The sequence below is a fragment of the Pelodiscus sinensis genome, chromosome 10 (genome assembly GCF_049634645.1).
Source record: "Pelodiscus sinensis isolate JC-2024 chromosome 10, ASM4963464v1, whole genome shotgun sequence".
NCBI classification, from domain to species: Eukaryota; Metazoa; Chordata; order Testudines; family Trionychidae; genus Pelodiscus; species Pelodiscus sinensis.
Window position 1 is genome coordinate 16,398,968 of NC_134720.1, and position 20,590 is coordinate 16,419,557.

Below are 20,590 nucleotides of genomic sequence, written 5' to 3' on the forward strand. Positions count from 1 at the left end.
ACAGATGTGGATAATGGCTGGCAGAGTTTGACTCGTGTCACAATTTTATATGATAACAATGTTTATTTTTTCAGAACTTCACTGGGAAGAACTCCATGAAACAAGCATATGCCGAAAAGCCCAGAGCTATAATATAAATCTGCTTAGCACAAACAGTGCACTCTTGAAAACTGATGTTGATTTTTAAAGCTATTTAAAATATTAAACAAAGATGAAATCCTGAGCCTGTTACAAGCAATGGCTAAACTCCCATTTACTTTCACAGGGCCAAGATGTCACTCAAAGCTTTTATTTTTGTTCTACTTCTTTAATAATGGTGGTTAGACTCATAGACTCACAGATCAGCAGAGACCATTATAATAATCTAATCTGACCTCCTGAACATTGCAGGCCACAGAACCTTATCCACCGATGCTTGAAATAGACTGTCCTCTGGCTGAATTATTGAAGTCCTCAAATCACGGTTTAAAGAATTCAAATTACAGAGATTTCAAAACTTACACTAGTTTAAACCTGCAGTTGAACTATGTTCTATGCTGCCGATGAAGGCAAAAATAACCTAGCATCTTTGCCTATCTGACACGGGGAAAATTCTTTCTCCATCCCAAATACGTTGTTCAGTTAGGGTATGTCTACACAGCAGCATTATTTTGGAATAACTGCCATTATTTCGAAATAACAAAGTGTGCATCTACACAGCAAAATGTTATTTCTCAATAATGTCGAGATGGGGGGCTTCTTATTCTGACTCCTGTAACCCTCATTTCTTAAAGAGTAAGGGAAGTTCGAGGAAGAGTGTTCTTTCTTCGACTTCCTGCTGTGTAGACAGCGCCAAAGCTGAATTAAGCTATTTTTACTTCAACTACCCAGTTGATTTAGCTGGAGTTGCATATCTTAATTCGACTTTTGCCCTGCTGTATAGATACACCCTCAGATACTAAGCATCTGGGCTGATACCAGAAGTAGAAGGAAAAGCTCATTGAAGTTAGTGGAAAGAGTCCCATTGACTTTCTAGGGCTTTGGACTAAGCAATAAACTACAGGGCTTGTTTGCTTATGAGTTGACTCCATTACAATAAGCTTATTACTAGTTTCCTCCAGTAAACCAGTAGCCATCATAGAATGCTCTATTGCAGTGACAGAGCTGTAATTCCAAATATCAAATATTCAAGAAGACTTTTTAATTCTTTCATTTCCTCTCACTGCAGCTGCCACACAACCCAGGAGCTCAGCTAAAAGATGTTGAAGAAATACACCCTGGATAAAGTCAAACAAAAACTATTATTTTTAGTTTGCCATTATGTGCTTTTTTAAACAGAGTGTCCCTTTTATATCATTGTCAGCCGACGGTCAGGGCAGTGTGTGTGGGTGTGTCTCCTAAGTCTTTAGCTGCTAAGACACGAAGTCTCGTCACAGCGGGCAGCCCAGAAGGCTGAAAGGAGCCCCGAGAGTTTAACGTCCGTGACTTTACTGCTAGGACCGAGGTCCTGTCGCAGAGGGTAGCCAAACAGGCTAACAGACACCCCAGTGTGTAGGAAGAGCTTATTACACTTCAGATTTTAGCTGCTAGAACACGGGGGGAGAGGGGAAGTTCCTTCGCAGCGGGCAGCCCAGGAAAGGCTGAGAAGTGCCCCAGTGGACCCTGTCACCTGGGAGTGACACAGATCCAAACGCCCAAGCTCTTCCTATAACTGTCCCTTTAGACCGGCTGAAGTTCTTTTAAATTGTGCTTGGTTCTGTTACAGCAACTGAAGGAGTCAGGTTAAAGCTTAAACCGTTACTATTTTATTGTTACAGGGTAAACTTAGTTGTTAAATGCTACTGCTGTGTTACAGATAACACAGCCACTACAAAGGACAGGACAGAAATTACACTAATAAGTCACTTACAGGTACCATGAAACCCTTTTGGTTCTCTGAGCTCTTATTAAATGCATGCAAAATAGACAACTAGCAGGTATATATTCTCACCCCTGCGTTCCAGACTTGGCGTGGCCAGCGTCTTTCTCTCAATCCCTCGGGAAGAAGTAGGACGAGGTTGGGCGTCCCACAGACCTCGGGAGACAATTAATACCTGCCAGCAGGTATAGATGATTGGAGCTCAAATGGGGTGGGCTACTGAACCTCTTTTTATACCTCTTGGGTCATGTAGGCTTTTTCCTGGTCTCAAGTGGCCAATTAGGAAAAATGGCTTTGAACACCAAGTTTCCCACGAAGGGTGCAAAGCATAATTCACACCTGGGAAGATGCAGACAATGGGCACCTCTGGTATGTGATGGGTGAAGATTCCTTTCCTGAGACAGTGCAGGCGTGTCAATTACTGGTACTAGCCATCAGGGCGACGGGAGGCCCCGGGTCGTCAGCTAGCCCATTTACTGTCTGGTTTCTGTTTATGGTATAGTCAGGGACAGGCAGCACACCTGCATTCCCAGGATATCAAAGGCTGACTGCCTTTCTCTTGCTCTCTGGGGGGGGGGGGGGGACAAGATGGGGTTCGTGTAAAACAAAATGGGGTTTGTGTCTGGCTACAATCATCCTAGAGACCTATACAAGTGTGGTTCCCATCTTTAGTGACGAGTGGTATTATTAGGGCTGGACCAAGTTCAGGGATCACTGAAGTTCAGCAGATTCAAGTGACAGAACTCTTCCCTGTGCTCTCTGCATACCAGGGACAGAGTTCTTTTGAGCTAGTCTCACAACCTGCTGCCTTTACAATGCAAATGTTGCCATTGCGAAGATATGCCCAGTCCTAGTTCAGCATGTCAGGTGAAAATGCAGACACGAGACACACACCTGATACACTGTGCGAAAGGTGCATCTTCTAAGAACAATTTTCACCAGAAGTGGGAATTGCATTCTTGTCTTTTAAAGTTGTATGGGTCTGTCTACACTGCCACCCTAGTTCGAACTAGGATCGCTAATGTAGGCATTCGAACTTGCAAATGAAGTCTGGGATTTAAATATCCCGGGCTTCATTTGCATGTTCCTGGGCGCCGCCATTTTTAAATGCCCCGTAGTTCGAACTACCTGCCCGCGGCTACACGCAGCATGGACTAGGCAGTTCGAATTAAAGCTCCTAATTCAAACTACCGTTATTCCTCCTGCAAAGAGGTTTAACGGTAGTTCGAATTAGGAGCTTTAATTAGAGCTACCTAGTCTATGCCGCGTGTAGCCGTGGGCAGGTAGTTCAAACTACGGGGCATTTAAAAATGGCGGCGCCTGGGAAAAGAAAATGAAGCCTGGGATATTTAAATCCCAAGCTTCATTTGCAAGTTCGAATGCCTACATTAGCCACCCTAGTTCGAACTATGGTGATAGTGTAGACATACCCTATGGGACATGTGGACCAGTAGACATCACCTCCCAGTGAAATCATCTCATAAAGATTATTATGTTAAACAATGCATCTCCCTTAGAGGTGCTATGGTCTTGCATTAAATTTCTTGTCATGGCCTAGGTCCTTGGAAAGCCTCTTTAAATTAATGGCTGTAATAGTCCTCAAAAGACGTAATATTGCCTTTCAACGTCTCCATGGAAACAAGGACTAGAAAACCAAAGAGCCACAGAGGCTCTGGTTCCAGCGTTGCTAGTATTACACTGTCCTATCTGAGGAGTCTCGTGTGTGCGGTAGTTTAGCTCTATGCCATGCAGAATGAATATAGCACTGACTGATTCCATCCTCTCACATTGGCAGTAGGAGTGTTATGGAAGCCTGCACAGACTCCATGCCTGTGAAGCTGGGGTCTGGATTTGTATAAGCAGTCAGAGAAGAAAGGACTTCACAGAGTGGGACACCATGGCATTTTATACCATCGTCAGGCAGCAGTGACTGAGCTTAACTGTTGGAGGAGAAATTACAGAACTGGGCTTGAATTCACAAAGTGCTACGTTGATGGAATTTTTAGCCTTGTTCGAATGTCAGGTGATCCGCTTGTAGATATTAGCATTCCCCCAAGCGGCACCTTATGTCTTGATTTCCCGCACCCTAGCAACAATTATAACGATCGAGCCAACCTTTTAAAACTGACATTCATCATCTCAATCTGATTGTAAAAGATGTGGCAAAGACAAATGCCAGGGATATTTGTGTGTGTGTGTGTGTGTGTGTGTGTGTGTGTAGGGAGGGATGACATTTATCAGATGAATTAGAATTTGAAATGCAATAATTTCCCTGTCTTTTTCCAGTTTTCAACTGTTTGTGGAGAGCAGCTTCCTGTCCCAAACATTACAAATGATATGGCCTTTCACATTTAATAACAACCATGCCATTAATATAGAACATCTTGTGCTTTTCTGGTTAATGCGTACCACATATTTACAAGTATAGTTTGAGGTGGAAGTTTATTAATCCTAAAATGTTGCCAGTTCTCCAAATTAAATTAAAGCAAGTCAACATTTTTATGCCAAACAGGATCTCCTGAGACAACACTAAAATGTATGCCTTTTTTCTACACATGGATGAAAACTTTGACCTTAACTAGAAGGAATATATGTCTTAAAAGGACAAACAGTGCTTCCATCATTCCCAGTGAGATATAAATGTTTCATTTCAAAATTTTGAATTGTTTTGTTCTGACTTTTTACTTTAAAGCAACATTTTGAGTTCAAATATGACCACATTTTAAAAAACTTACAAAAAGAGTGAAAAAAAACACCTGAAAATGGTCAATAGAAATTTTAAAAAATGTGAAGCAAAAAGTTTCAAGTCAACCAAAATGATCTGAAAACCCCAGACTTTCATTGCGTGTCAATCCAAAAAGTTTGACTTAATTATAAATTATTTTTTCTATGCAGTGATCATTTTTTGAAAAGAGCTGGCGTTGGTTTGAATAGGATTTTTTCTGTGTGTGCTTTTTTTGTTAAATCATTAAATTGCAAAATCCCATAATTTGCTCAGCTCTAACTGGCACTTCAGAGATTATATATTTGGCCCTCTGCATTTATGTTGGAGTTGTGTTTAACTGGGGCAAAATGCTTGGTTTTGTGATTTCTCTATGCATTTTCAAGTACTTTAATTGCCATCTCTCCCAATTAAATTAAATCAACTCAACATTTTTTTAGTTTGCTTCTTAATCTGCATAATAAAATACTTTCCTAAATCAAGCAACACTCTTCCAATTCCGAAGGGGAAGCAGAGGAACAAAGAGTTTCATGCAGTGGAATTGCAGATTGCCTGAGGGGGGAAAAAATGGCAGTGCTCTGAACAGACAAAGACAATCTCAAAGGATGCAATGTTCATTTAAGTACTGTCACATTCGAGTGAACCTGAACCATGAGACGCATTTGTATTTCAGCAGGGTGCTCTTTTATTTTGTTTCTGTTCATCTCGTAACCTCTTCGCTCTGAACTGAGCATTTGACTTGTGGCTTTTAAAACATAGCTCAGGGGCTCCCATAAAACAAGCAAAATCTTCTTGCTCCAGTTTCAGTTGATTTGTTTTTCTCCACTGAAATTTAGACATCTGAAAATTGTGGGAAATTATGAGCAGGAACGTCATGTAGTGTTACTCCTTACTGGCTTTTATTGCATGCATATTTTTAAATCTTTTTTTGTTAACAAGAAGCTACAAAAATAATCATTTAGCATGCTACGTGCCAAGTATTTGAACAGTGATGAGGCTAATACTAACATAGCTCATATCATCAAAACCCTTTTTTGCCTCTGGAGTCCTCTGCTGGAGTTTGCCAATATCACCTGGGGCAGAACCTTGCTGCATTTGGCTAGACTATAGTATTTCATAATTAGCCAGGTGCTTTGTTGGAGCTTTTTGCCTTCCTTTGCAATAACCAATATAGACTAAATGAGCCTTTTGTTCTTTTTCACTATGGCAGTCTGTGATGGAATACACCCCTGTATTCTCATCCTGTAAACTATTATACAAATGTATCCCTTGTGAGGTATGCTTTGAAAAACCAAAACGGGTGATTCATAGTATCTTGATAAAATATGCTTGGCAACATTGTCTGAGACATTATTACAGAAACCTGGTGGGATGGGACGCATGATTGGAATGTTGGTATGGAAGGGTACGGCTTGCTCAGGAAGGACAGACAGGGAAAAAAGGGAGGAGGGGCTGCCTTGTATATTAAAAATGTACACAGTTGGACTGAAGTGGAGATGAACGTAGGAGATAGCTGTGTAGAGAGTCTCTGGGTTAAGCTAAAAGGGGTAAAAAATGAGGGTGATATCATGCTAGGAGTCTACTACAGGCCACCTAGCCAGGTGGAAGAGGTGGATGAGGCCTTTTTTAAACAATTAACAAAACTATCCAAAGCCCAAGATTTGGTGGTGATGGGGGACTTCAACTATCCAGACATATGTTGGGAAACTAACACAGCGGGGCACAGGCTATCCAATAAGTTTCTGGACTGCATTGGAGACAACTTTCTGTTTCAGAAGGTTGAAAAAGCTACCAGAGGAGAAGCTGGTCTGGATTTGGTTTTAACAAATAGGGAGGAACTAATTGAGAACTTGAAAGTGGAAGACAGTATAGGGGACAGTGATCATGAAATAATAGAGTTCATGATCTTAAGGAAAGGTAGAAGGGAGACCAGCACAATTGAGGTAATGGATTTCAGGAAGGCAGATTTTGATAAGCTCAGGGAACTTGTAGGTAAGGTCCCATGGGAAGCAAGACTGAAGGGAAAAACAACTGAGGAGAGCTGGAAGTATTTCAAAGGGACGTTGTTAAGGGCCCAAAAGCAAACAATTCCGCTGTGTAGGAAAGATAGAAAATATGGCAAAAGACCAGCTTGGCTTAACAAGGAGATCTTGCATGATCTCAAAATAAAAAAGGAGTCATATAAAAAATGGAAACTAGGACAAATAACAAAGGATGAATATAGGCAAGCAACACGTGAATGCAGGGGCAAGATTAGAAAGGCAAAGGCACAAAATGAGATCAAACTAGCTACAGGCATAAAGGGAAACAAGAAGACCTTTTATAAATACATTACAAGCAAGAGGAAGACCAAGGATAGGGTAGGCCCACTGGTTAGTGAGGAGGGAGAAGCAGTAACAGGAAACTTGGAAATGGCAGAGATGCTCAATGACTTCTTTGTTTCGGTCTTCACCGAGAAGTCTGGAGGTGTGCCTAACGTAGTGAATACAAACAGAGAGAGGGTAAGTTTAGAAGATAGGATACACAAAGAACAAGTTAAAAATCACTTAGGAAAGTTAGATGTCAGCAAGTCACCAGGTCCTGATGAAATGCATCCCAGGATACTCAAGGAGCTGATAGAGGAGGTATCTGAGCCGTTAGCTATGATCTTTGAAAAATCATGGCAGACAGGGGAGATTCCAGAAGACTGGAAAAGGGCAAATATTGTGCCCATCTATAAAAAGGGGAATAAGAACGACCCAGGAAACTACAGACCAGTCAGTTTAACGTCTGTCTCAGGGAAGATAATGGAGCAGGTAATTAAGGAAATCATATGCAAACACTTGGAAGGTAATAAAGTGATAGGGAATAGCCAGCATGGGTTTGTGAAGAACAAGTCATGCCAAACTAATCTGATAGCTTTCTTTGATAAGATAACGAGCCTTGTGGATAAGGGAGAAGCGGTGGATGTCATATATCTAGACTTTAGTAAGGCATTTGATACGGTCTCGCATGATATTCTTATTGATAAACTAGGCAAATATAACTTAGATAGGGCCACGATAAGGTGGGTGCATAATTGGCTGGATAACCATAGTCAGAGAGTTGTTGTTAACGGTGCTAAATCCTGCTGGAAAGGGATAACAAGTGGAGTTCCGCAAGGGTCTGTTTTGGGACCCGTACTGTTCAATATCTTCATCAATGATGTAGATATTGGGATAGAGAGTACGCTTATTAAGTTTGCAGATGATACCAAACTGGGAGGGGTTGCAACTTCTTTGGAGGATAGGGACATAATTCAAAATGACCTTAGCAAGTTAGAGAAATGGTCAGAGGTAAACAGGATGAGGTTTAATAAAGAGAAATGCAAAGTGCTCCACTTAGGAAGGAACAATCAGTTCCATACATACAAGATGGGAAGCGACTGTCTAGGAAGGAGCATGGCAGAAAGGGATCTAGGGGTCATAGTGGACCACAAGTTGAATATGAGTCAACAGTGTGATGCTGTTGCAAAAAAAGCAAATATGATTCTAGGTTGTATCAACAGGTGTGTTGTAAGCAAAACTCGTGAAGTCATTCTGCCGCTCTACTCTGCACTAGTTAGGCCTCAGCTGGAGTACTGTGTCCAGTTCTGGGTGCCACATTTCAAGAAAGATGTGGAGAAATTGGAAAAGGTACAGAGAAGAGCGACAAGAATGATTAAAGGTTTAGAGAACGTGACCTATGAAGCCAGGCTTCATGAACTGGGCTTGTTTAGTTTGGAAAAAAGAAGATTAAGGGGGGACATGATAGCGGTTTTCAAATATCTAAAAGGGTGTCACAAGAAGGAAGGAGAAAATTTGTTCCTCTTGGTTTCTGAGGACAGGACAAGGAGTAATGGGCTTATAGTGCAGCAGGGGAGGTTTAGATTGGACATTAGGAAAAAATTCCTAACTGTCAGGGTATGTCTACACTACCCCGCTAGTTCGAACTAGCGGGGTAGTGTAGACATACCCTCAGAGTGGTCAAATATTGGAATAAATTGCCAAGGGAGGTGGTGGAATCTCCCTCTCTGGAGATATTTAAGAACAGGTTAGATAGACATCTGTCAGGGATGGTGTAGACGGAGCTTGGTCCTGCCTTGCGGGCAGGGGGCTGGACTCGATGACCTCTCGAGGTCCCTTCCAGTCCTATTATTCTATGATTCTATGATTATAATATTCCCCAGTATGTGTTATTAACACTTATTCCAAGCTTCTAATCCACAATCCTGATCAGGCAAAAGTCAACATATGGGTCTTTCCCAAACAAATGCCTTAATTTGCATTTAAGCAGTAAATCGAGCAGAAGGGAAAACAAAGGCAGCTCATACAGGCAGGGGGAAAAACCACCCTCAGCAGAGAACATTCTTCCACATACTGTTTGGCTGGTCCACACTCAAGGGGAAAGGCGACTTAAGATACGCAACTCCAGCTATGTTAATTACATAGCTGGAGTCAACTTATCTTAAATTGTGTTTTTGCACCCACAATACAGTGGGAGGTCAAAGGGAGCAAACATTCCAATTGACTTCCCTTTCTCCTTGTGCAGAGCAGGATTACCGATGCTGATGGGGGTGCCCTCTCAGTTCGAATTAGTGGGTCTTCAACTATATCCTCTCATTTGAACCCCAGAATATTGACTGCAGCTGCGTCGATGTTATGCATAGTGTAGACAAGGACTTTGTCTCCTGGTTCTTAGCTGGCCACTATAGAAGGAAGGGCAAGGGACCCTCCCATCTGATTCTCTGCACCTGAGAAGACACAAGGAACAATTGTTGGACTCTGGGGGAGAGGTCCTGAAGAATTTTTGGTCAATAATCTTGCTGGAAGCATGTAGTGAAAAATTTTGCTTGACTCTACTATAGTTTGCTAAATGAGGAACTAGAACACAATGGCTACGTCTAGACTGGCATGATTTTCCACAAATGCTTTTAACGGAAAAGTTTTCCGTTAAAAGCATTTGTGGAAAAGAGCGTCTAGATTGGCACGGACGCTTTTCCGCAAAAGCACTTTTTGCGGAAAAGCATCCATGGCCAATCTAGACACGCTTTTGTGCAAAAAAGCCCCGATTGCCATTTTCATGATTGGGGCTTTTTTGCGCAAAACAAATCTGAGCTGTCTACACTGGCCCTTTTGCGCAAAAGGACTTTTGCCTGAACAAGAGCAGCATAGTATTTCCGCAAGAAGCACTCATTTCTTACATGAGATCGTCAGTGTTCTTGCGGAAATTCAAGCGGCCAGTGTGGACAGCTGGCAAGTTGCTTTTGTGGAAAAACTTGACAATCTAGATGCAGCCAATATGTATTTTTCTTGTAACCATTTTTTACTTTTATGTCTCATTACTTGAACTCACTTAAAAAATTCTCTTTGTAGTTAATAAAGTTGTTTTATTGTTTATCTAACCCAGCATGTTTTAACTGAAGTGTCTGAGTATTATTAGCTTATCTTAAATGGAGTATGTTAGTCCTTTAAAGGAATAACAGACTTAATGTATTTAGACAGTCTAGGAGAGGGCTGGACAGTACAAAGCATATGTTTCAGGGAGAAAGTCTAGGAGTAGGTTTGTGTTGGGCTCATCCTAAGAACATAAGAACGGCTGTACTGGGTCAGACCAATGGCCCACCAAGCTCAGTATCGTGTCTGCTGAAAGTGGTCACTACCAGATGCCCCAGACGGAGGATTCACAACAGGTAATCCTCACGTGATCCCTCCCCTGTCACCCACCTCCAGAGAAACAGAGGCTAGGGACACCAATCCTACCCATCCTTGCTAATAGCCATAGATGGACCTAACTTCCATTAATCTAGCTACTCTTTTTTGAACCTTGTTTAAGTCCTAGCCTTTACCACATCCTCTGGCAAGGAGTTTCTATAATATAACAAGGCTGTGACTAGAAGGCTACAATCATACCAACACATCTGGGAGTGACTTGCATGCTGGTGGCTGTTTGGGAACAGTCCAGGTTGGAGGCTGCAACACCAAGGCATTGCAGGATGTGCCCGGTTACATAGTAGGGGTTACACAGCCCCAGTGGTCTGGGCTGTGCCCACTGAACTGAAGCAGCTTTTTAAGCATTCTTGAAAGTACTATAGTCAAGCAGCTTACAAAGCTCCCAAACTCAGTAAGAGTTGAGAAAATTGCTGCTGTGTTTCAATGGATTTTTCCTTCATTAAATGTTTTGCTCTAATTATGTGGCATCTCTTCTCATGTAGCTCTGCCCATCCATGACCGTTGGGACATGTCTACACGAGGAAACTATTTTGAAATAACTCCCAAAATAAGAGTTTCAAAATAGTGTGTCCACACTACCGGAAGCCTCGAAATTAATCCAAGGCGGGCTCTGTTAATGTGAACACGCCACCTTGACTTAGAGCCCCAGGGAGCACTGGGGAGTAATTACTTCAAATGACTCTCGGGAGTAGATATTTTGAAATAGCAGCGCCGTAGTGTCCACACTACTGCAATTTCAATATAACTAATTCAAAATTGGCATTATTCCTCAGGGTAAACAGGCGTTATTATTTTGATAATAATAAACCTAGACATCCTTGAACTGGGAGAAAGGTGCTACATCAAGGATCTATCTGAAATTGTGTGACAAGCCTGAACTAAGAATAAAGATGACAGGAAAAAACACATCAATGGTAAAATAAGAAAGGGGCTTTTATTTATTTAGAGATAAACTAGGAAATTTGGGTGTGTCTAGACTACAGGGTTTTGTCGACTAAACTATACCTGCATCTACACTGTTGCTGAGTTCTGTCGACATAATGTCGACAGAACTCAGCAGTTTTGCCGACAGCTGTAAATTTCATTCTACAAGGAATAACACCTTTTGTCGACAGAAGGCGTTATTGCATCTACACTATCCTTTGCGTCTACACTGTCATGTAGTTGTAGTCTAGACGCTCTTTGTTGACAGAAGCTTTGTCGACAGTATCTGTCGACAAAATTTCTGTCAACAAAAGCCTGTAGTCTAGACTTACCCTTAGACTAGACTAGCAAACTACAAACCAAATAACTCTGAAAGACAAAGATTGAGATTTGGAGGTCTAGTTCTCAAGTCCACATTTTGGCACCTAAATAATTAGACTTAATTTCTTTGAACACCAAGCAATTCCCATTTCATTTAGATACCCAGGGTCTGATACTCTGTCTTTGTATCTTATGCAGTCATTTACCCCCATGCAAAGAGGATGGGAAACACCACTAAAAATACCTTGCTTTGCTTCAAATGAATACATAGGGCAATATGCTGGTCTTTGTTTTTGAAAATACATACAGTTGATATATTGGCTGTACTATCTGTGTCACTTTTGACAAGTTCACTGACTAGTACAGATACATGATGATTAGATCAAATGCAAACAATAGAAAGGAACTAAAAACAGTTAGTAAAAGGATAAATTCCATAGAAATAGCCCACAAAAATCATGAGTTATTCCACTGAAATAGTGGAGGTATTGCAAACCTGGACTTGTCTCAATGGAGAAATTGATTGGAATAAGTATTGTGGAATAAGCTATTCTGTAAGGTCTGGTCTACACTAAAGGGGAAAGTAGACTTAAGATATGCGACTCTAGCTACAGTAATTACATAGCTGGAGCTGATGTATTTTAAATCATGTTTTTGGGCAATTCACACAGGAGGAGGTTGATGCTCCTGTCAACGTCCCTTACTCCTCATGATGAACAGGAGTACCGACACCAACAGGGGCACCCTCTCAGTTTGAATTAGTGGGTCTTCACTAGACCCTCTAATTCAGTGGTTCTCAAACTTTTTGGCCTGTGACCCACCTGGATCAATGCAAACCTTTCGGAGGACCATCAGCTACTAATGGAAACTTGCTGTTAATTATAAAATTATGCCCGAGCCCTTTTGCTAGTGCTTCAGGTAGGGAGAACAGTTTAATTTAACCAGTAAGAAAGGAAATATTAATTGAAATTATTAAACAGATTAAGCGCTTTAACTTTCTCATGTTTGTTTATCAAACTTCATTTAAAATAAAGTACAGGCAGTCCCCGAGTTACGCGGATCCGACTTACGTCGGATCCGCAGTTACGAACGGGGCACTTCCTCTCCCTGGTCTCGAGCAGACCAGGGAGAGGAAGCAAAGCGGCGGCGGAACGCGCGGCCAGCTGACAGCCCAGACGTGTCTGGGCTGTCAGCTGGCCGCGTGTTCCGCCGCTCTGCTGTGCTCCGCTCTGCTCCCCCTCCCCCTGATCTGCAGGGGGGGGAGCAGAGCGGAGCACGCGGCCAGCTGACAGCCCAGATGCGTCTGGGCTGTCAGCTGGCCGCGCGATCTGCCGCTCTGCTCTGCTTCGCTCTGCTCCCCCTCCCCCTGGTCTGCAAACCATGGGGGGGGGGAAGCAGAGCGGAGCACGCGGCCAGCTGACAGCCCAGACGCGTCTGGGCTGTCAGCTGGCCGCGCGTTCCGCCGCTCTGCTCTACTCTGCTCCCCCTCCCCCTGGTCTGCAGACCTGGGGGACGGGGAGCAGAGCAGAGCAAAGCCGCGGAGCCCGAGGGCAGCAGGATAGCCACGGCGCGTCTGGGCTGTCCCGCTGCCCGCGTGTTCCGTCGCTTTGCTCCCCGTCTCCCTGGTCTGCAGACCAGGGGGACGGGGAGCAAAGCAGAGCAAAGCCACGGAGCCCGAGGGCAGCAGGATAGCCACGGCGCGTCTGGGCTGTCCCGCTGCCCCCGTGCTCCGCGGCTTTGCTCCGGACGCCTGTGGTACAGCAGCTGGGGCGCTGCCGGTTGGTCCCGTAGCGCCGCTCTGGGTGCCACTGGACCAACCCAGCAGCACCCCAGCTGCTCTGCCCCAGGTGTCCCCTAGTCAGCAGCTGCTGAAAATGACCAGTGGCTGACTACAGGAAGCCCCTGCCCCGGGCTTCCTGGAATCAGCCGCTGATCAGTTTCAGCAGCAGCTGACTTGGGGATGCCTGGGGTTCTTAAGTTGAATCTGTATGTAAGTCAGAACTGGCGTCCAGATTCAGCCACTGTTGAAACTGATCAGTTTCAGCAGCGGCTGAATCTGGACGCCAGTTCCGACTTACATACAGATTCAACTTAAGAACAAACCTACAGTCCCTATCTTGTACGTAACCCGGGGACTGCCTGTAAAAACATTAATTTATGGCCAACACAAAAAGGTTTCAACGTTGTCTTTCTTTATGGCAGGGGTGGGGAACCTTTTTTGGGTCTCGAGCCACTGACCCACAGAAAAATCAGTTGGGGACCACACAAGTGAGAAGGAAAAAAAAATAAAAAAACAGCCTTCCATCCTCACCACTCCACCCTCACTGATGTGGCCCACAACTGAGATACCTCACTCCCCTGGCTCTCCTGCTCAATGGGGGGAGGAAGGAGGGACAAGGAGGACTGAGTTTCAAGGCTTCCCTTAAGCTAGATTAACTCTTCAGGGGTTCCAGGCTTAGTGGATTTTGTGGAGCCCCCAGGTTCTGGGTGGGGCCAAAAATGAGGGGTTCAGTGTGCAGGACAGGGCTACTGATGATTGGGATAGGGATGGAGGTACAAGATCTGGGTGGGAAGTAGGGTGTAAAGACTGGGATAGGGTGTCTAGCCAGGGGGGAGGGTGCAGGAGCAACAGAGGGTGCAGGAGCAGGCTGGGGGTAGGGTGTCTGATCGGAGAGGGGGGAATGTAGGAGTGAGGTAGAGATGTGGAATAATAGCTTATTCCAGAATAGCTATCCTGATCAATTTCCCCACTCCTTACAGTGACGTAACCTGGGAGCAGAATTTAGCCCTGCAAGTAGAACAGATACAAAGCACTCATCTGACCTTAGCAGATAGAAATCATACATAAACGTTTCCTGGTTATTACGGACAGTCACACAAATATGTTTACTATCCTACAGAGAAAATTGAAAAATCTAATCAGACTGCCACCTTTGGAAAGAAGAAAATGGTATGATGCAACAAAATGCTTTGATAAATGATAAATGTGTTTCTTTTATTCTCGTTTCTGCTCTTTTTTCCCCCCAACTACCTTTTGCATGAAGAAAGGAAAAAAGCAAAAAGCATATTTTACGTACTAGATGATACTGCATCATAAATTTACGTATTTAGTACCCTGCAGTAACACAATTACCTGTTTATAATTCCTATATAGGTAAAAAATATGCAAGTGAACACACACACACACACACACACAAAATCCATATATCATTTTTGTGACTGTCCTAAAATTCCTTTCCAAAAGAAACAAAGCCTTTTTATGCATAAAGTTACATTCTCTCCATATATTAGAAAGGATGATTATCAAGCTATCTGTAGCTGAGTTCTGGCCTGACAATAATTAACACTTGCAGGGAAGCCTTATTTCTTGAAAGCCAGAAGAAGGGAAGTAAACAGACTATTAGATTGAAAAGAAGACAGAACGTCTGACCCAGCTATAACAAGAGAGAGAATTCACAGGGAACCATTTACTATGAGCAAGATTAATGATGAACAAAATAAATTAGGAATGGAGAGACGAGGTTAGAACTAGGTCCAGCATAGACAATGCATGGACATTATGTTGCACAGGGATTGACTTCTGCAGAATAACCAGTCCAATCCAAAAAAATGTTGTGTGGCATGACAAATGCATATAGATGTGTAAATGTATGTAAAAAGAGAGTATTTCCTTTTAACTTTGGGCCTCTGATATAGTCTGCATTCATCTCCCTGCATGTGAGTCCAATAACTCAGTGTTGCAGTGCTCTATGTCAAATAAAGGAACCCAAATGATAAAATCTGGAGTTGAACTGTGTGTTTAGGATCTCAGAGAACTAGATGAAGTGTTCTCCCAGAACTAGCTGTTTTGGATAAGCTGCGTAGAAAAGTAATGTAGAGAATCTCAACACTTTTCTATTTCTAAGGCATCCACAGTCTTAGTGCTTAGGGACTAAAGCTTGTTGCAGTGACTTTGACAGAACCATACTGCATTAGAATATGTGGTTAGGTTGAAATTGAAATATTTTGCAAAAGTAAGTAGATTTTTGCCACAATTTAGTTTAAGGAGAAAAACCAAAACCTTTGTGTCCTGTTTTAGGAATAAAGGTTTGTCTGTTTGTTTTTCTTCAGTGGAAAGGACTTTTTGTTTCAACTTTCTAAAAGTTTGAATAATAAATTTTGGAAAGTCATAATCTAAATTAAATATTTCTGATTTGTTGAAATTAAATATCTTGATGGACCCAAAATGAAACTTTTGTGGGGTGGGATTTTCTTTTTTGGAGAATATTTTTAGTTTTTGTTCTGATTTGGAGTGAAGCCAAATTTCCAAATCTTTATATACCCCAAAATGGAACTTCAGTTCTTCACACAGGTTTATTAAGCACCAAACAACCTTTATGAAGAAAGTTAATAGTTTTAAAAAAGAAAGATACCACTCTCCTTCCCCAGTTGTGTGTGGATTGGGAAAAGGCTGTGTCATAAGAATGACCCTACTGGGTCATGCCAAAAGTCTATCTAGCCCAGCATTGTGTCTTCTGACAGTTCTCTGGAAAGAACTACCATAAGTTCGCCATGCATTGTGGGAAAACATACCTCCTTTTGTTTATTTTAGAACTGCTGACTATTACTTTCATTTGGTGACTCCCTAATCATTTTGTCACTTAGGGTACTTCAATTGTATAGCTTAAGTCGAAATAGCTTAACTTGGCTTTTGGCGCTGCCTACATAACAAGAAGTCAAAGGAAGAACACTCTTCCTTTAACTTCCCTTACTCCCTGTGAAATGAGGGTTACAGGAATCAGAGTAGGAAATCCTCCAGGTCACCATTATTTCAGAATAATGGCTTGCTGTGTAGACTCACACTTTGTTATTTTAGAATATCAGGGTATGTCTACACTACCCCGCTAGTTCGAACTAGCGGGGTAATGTAGGCATATCGCACTTGCAAATGAAGCCCGGGATTTGAATTTCCCGGGCTTCATTTGCATAAACTGGGCACCGCCATTTTTAAATCCCTGCTCGTTCGAACCCCGTGCCGCGCGGCTACACGCGGCACGAACTAGGTAGTTCGGACTAGACTTCCTAGTCCGAACTAAAATTACTCCTTGTGGAATGAGGAGTAACGGTAGTTCGGACTAGGAAGCCTAGTCCGAACTACCTAGTTCGTGCCGCGTGTAGCCGTGCGGCACGGGGTTCGAACGAGCAGGGATTTAAAAATGCCCCAGTTTATGCAAATGAAGCCCGGGAAATTCAAATCCCGGGCTTCATTTGCAAGTGCGGTATGCCTACATTACCCCGCTAGTTCAAACTAGGAGGGTAGTGTAGATATACCCTCAGTTATTCCAAAATAACACTGCTGTGTAAACATAGCCTTTGATACTTTTTACTTAATAGCTGACAGTGTTACAGTAAAATACAAGATCAAATGTAGAGCATAGAATGAATAGTTAGCACATATTCTAAAGGGACCTTTCAAGTGGTCCATTAACAGCCCTAGGACAAAAGGGGGGTTAGTGGGTTACAGATTGTTGTGATAAGCCGTAAATCCAGTGTCTTTATTAAAACCATGATTTTTAGTGTCAAGCAAAGTTATGAATTTAAGCCTCTAGGCTCATCTTTTGGATATGTTGTGCAGCTTTCCTTTGAGAATGAGGACTGACAGTTGCAATATAAAGCTTTGTCTAGACTAATGAGGTTCTCAACAGAATCATGAGAAGAGCAGGCATTTGCAGCACACCCAGGAGATGTTTGTATCAGTCTTCATTCACTACTTATGAGGCACGCTGCTGATTCCCGTACTCGTGAATTTTGTGTAGCGTTCAACCCCCCCAGAGAGAGGAAAATGCAGTAGTTTGACTTAGGGGGTGATAAAATAAGGAGTTCCTAGATCCTCAGATTAGATCTTTGTCCTCTACCTACTGTAGGCTGTTCTCTGCACATCTCTGTATGCTTTTGAATCGGATAAAGATAATTAATGTCCATTCTGCAGCTAAGGGATCTGACTTACTTTTCCAGTGTCTTCATATAATTATTTTCACTATTATTAATGTTCATTTAATCCTTATTTTGGACCTGATCCAAAGTTTATTGAAATTAATAAGATAATTCCTATTAAACTTGTGGGTTTTGGATTGGGGCCTTTATTTAGTAGACCGGGCTTCATTTTGTCCTATAATTCCCGGATGGCTGAAGAAAGCTGAAAATTCTATCCAATTATGGGACTGAGAAATTTCTCCAAAAATCCCTCCCCTGGACAGAAAGCCTCACAGACAAAAAGCAAAACAAGCAAAGAAAACAAAGTTACTCACCTTAGTGCAGTAACTGTCATTCTTTGAGATATGTGTCCCCATGGGTGCTCCACGGTAGGTGCTGGGCTTGCCCCAGTGCTGCAGTATGGAGATTTTCACAGCAGAAGTTGGACGGACCATGCACGTGTAGAGGGCATCTCATGGTATTCACACTCTTTCACGCCACTCGGTCCAGTTCTAGCCAGTTCCTCGAACCTGTCTCGGGTTCTGGGAAATAAAAGGACACAGACTCCGAAGCAGGGAGGTGGGCAGGTAGTGGAGGACCCACAGGAACACATATTTTGAAGAATGACAGCTACTGCACCAAGGTGAGTAACTTCATTATCTTCTTCGAGTGATTTCCCTGTAGGTGCTCCACTGTAGGTGTCTGCACAGCAGTATCCCTCCGTATGTAGGGAGGTAGGGTTTGGAGCCCCTTATTTATTGGCAGACGAAAGGACTGCAGCTGCTACGGAATTAACGGGCAGCCATCTACACTGGATGGCATAGTGCCTAACGAAGGTATGATAGGAGGCCCAAGTGGCTGCCCTACAGATATCTGCAAGGGGAATACCTCTGAGAAAGGTAGTAGAAGCTGACATGGCCCTAGTGGAGTGGGCTCTAGGGAGTTCTGGAAGAGGTATTTTGCATATGGCATAGCACTGGGTTATGCAGGAGACAATGATGTTAGCTATTCTTTGGGAGGAAAGAGGCTCCCCCCTTGACCACTATGCCAGGGAAAGGAGGAGTCGGTCAGTCCCCCTAAAAGGTTTAGGGGTCTATATAAAATGCTAGAGACCTGCGTACATCTAGAGTGTGAAGAGCTGCTTCCTGGGGTGTGTGGCTTGTGGTAGTAGGAAGGCAATATAATAGGCTCATTAATGTGGAATTCAGAACAGACCTTGGGAATGAAGGCTGGGTGGAGTCTGATGACCCAGTCCTTCTGGAAAATGGTATATGGGGGTACCGCCATCGATGCAGATATCTTGCTAGCTCTACGGGCCGAGGTGATGGCGAAAAGAAATATTAATTTCCTTGTTAAAACCTGATGAGGTATTGTGGCTAACGGCTCAAATGGTGGGGCCGTGAGAGTTCATAGGACTAAGTCCAAGCTCCATAGTGGGGTAGGTGCCCAAAGGAGGGGGGGTCAAATTCATTAGTCCCCTGAGAAACCTTTTTGTGAGGGGGTGAGCAAACACAGAAAAACCCTCAATTGGATGCCAAAAAGCTGCCATTGCCACGAGATAGACTTTAAGTGATGCTAAGGCTCAACCTCCTTGCACTGAAGGTACGCGGCCACTACTGAGAGCGTCTTTGTAAACACCCTGGGGGAAGCAGAGAGTACGAATGGTAGGACGTGGTATTGGAAGTGGTCTTCGCCAACAGTGAATTGGAGAAACTGTCTGTGCACGGGATGGATCGTAACATGAAAATATGCATCCTGTAGGTCAAGAGCAGCAAACCAATCATTCTGATCCAGGGATTGAATAATTATCGATGCCAAGGTTACCATCTTGAAACATTGTTTTCGGAGATATTTGTTTAGTTACTTGAGCTCCAATATTGGTCTCCTTCCCTCGGTTTTCTCCTGCACCTGGATATAATGGGACTAAAACCCTTTCTCTCTAATGTGGTCTAGTACCCTTTTCACCGCACTGATCTCTAGTAGATGGTTGATCTCAGTGCGGAGTAAATCTTTGTGACAGGGGTCCCTGAAGAAGGACGGGTTTGGTGGGGTTGTAGGAGGGATGGATAGGAAGGGTATGGCATAACCAAATTGGATTATCTCCAGAACCCATTTGTCGCTGGTGATATCTGCCCATCGGTCATAAAATGAGCACAGGCGATGATGAAACAAATGGGTGGTAACGAATGGTTGATGAGTTAGTGAGACTGGTTGCTTGCTCCCGATCAAGCAGTCAAACCTGCTGTCTGGCGTTGGGTTTATTTTGGGGCAATTATTTTGGTTGCAGCATCTAGGAGGCCAGTGACATTGGTGCAACTGGTCAAAGGACCAGTGCTGTTGCTGCCACCGCTGTCTGATGTGGGTGTAGTCGTAGTGCCTCTGGAAGGGATTGTAGCACCTTCTCCTATAAGGAGGGGTATACATCCCCAGCATTCAGAGAGTTAACCTGGAGTCTTTACTCGAATGCAGAACCGTGTCAGTCTTTTCCGCAAACAGGTTATCTTTCTCAAAAGGTTAGTCTTCTACTTTTGCTTGCAGGTCTTTGGGGAGTGCGGTGGACTGAAGGTGGACTGCGGTCCGGCCACCTACTGCTACGAAAATCTTCGTACTGCGGCACCGGGGCAAGCCCAGAACCTACAGTGGAGCACCCATGGGGACATCACTTGAAGAAGAACTAATCAAATTGCTTTTCTGCCAGAGAAGGGAGAATCGGAGGTTGCCAACTTTCTGTTTATAGAAAAAGGAACACCACTGCCAGGCCTAGCCCTGCCACTTCTGAGACTGTGCTCTTTCCCCATGTGTTTCCTAAGGCCTCACTCCCTGCTCACTCCAGCCCCTTCCCCAATCCTCTTTCACCCCTGCTCATTTTTACCAGGTTGGGGCAGGTGGTTGGGGCATGGGAGAGGGTGAGGTCTCCAGGTAGGAGTGTAGGCTCTGGGTGGGAACAAGGAGGAAAGTGTTTGGGGTACAAGAGGGGGCTCTGGGCTGGGGTTGGGGGTTGGATTGTGGGAAGGAGTTTGGGTGTGGAAGAGGGCTCAGGGGTGT

General features: G+C 43.5%; 1 protein-coding gene across 5 annotated transcripts in view; it reads left to right on the plus strand.

Moving 5' to 3' along the window:
• Window positions 1–20,502, plus strand: part of LOC102450210 (uncharacterized) — a 192,584-nt gene extending 172,082 nt beyond the window's left edge. For 4 of the 5 annotated variants that reach the window (XM_075937554.1, XM_075937553.1, XM_075937555.1 and 1 more), the window contains one exon: window positions 20,084–20,502. In XM_075937554.1, coding sequence (XP_075793669.1) covers window positions 20,084–20,223 — 140 coding nt within the window. In that variant the 3' untranslated portion in view covers window positions 20,224–20,502. Of the gene's footprint in view, window positions 1–1,207; window positions 2,426–20,083 lie in introns of those variants that run through there. The other variant, XM_075937557.1, reaches the window with a different exon arrangement.
• Window positions 20,503–20,590: the final 88 nt, after the last annotated feature.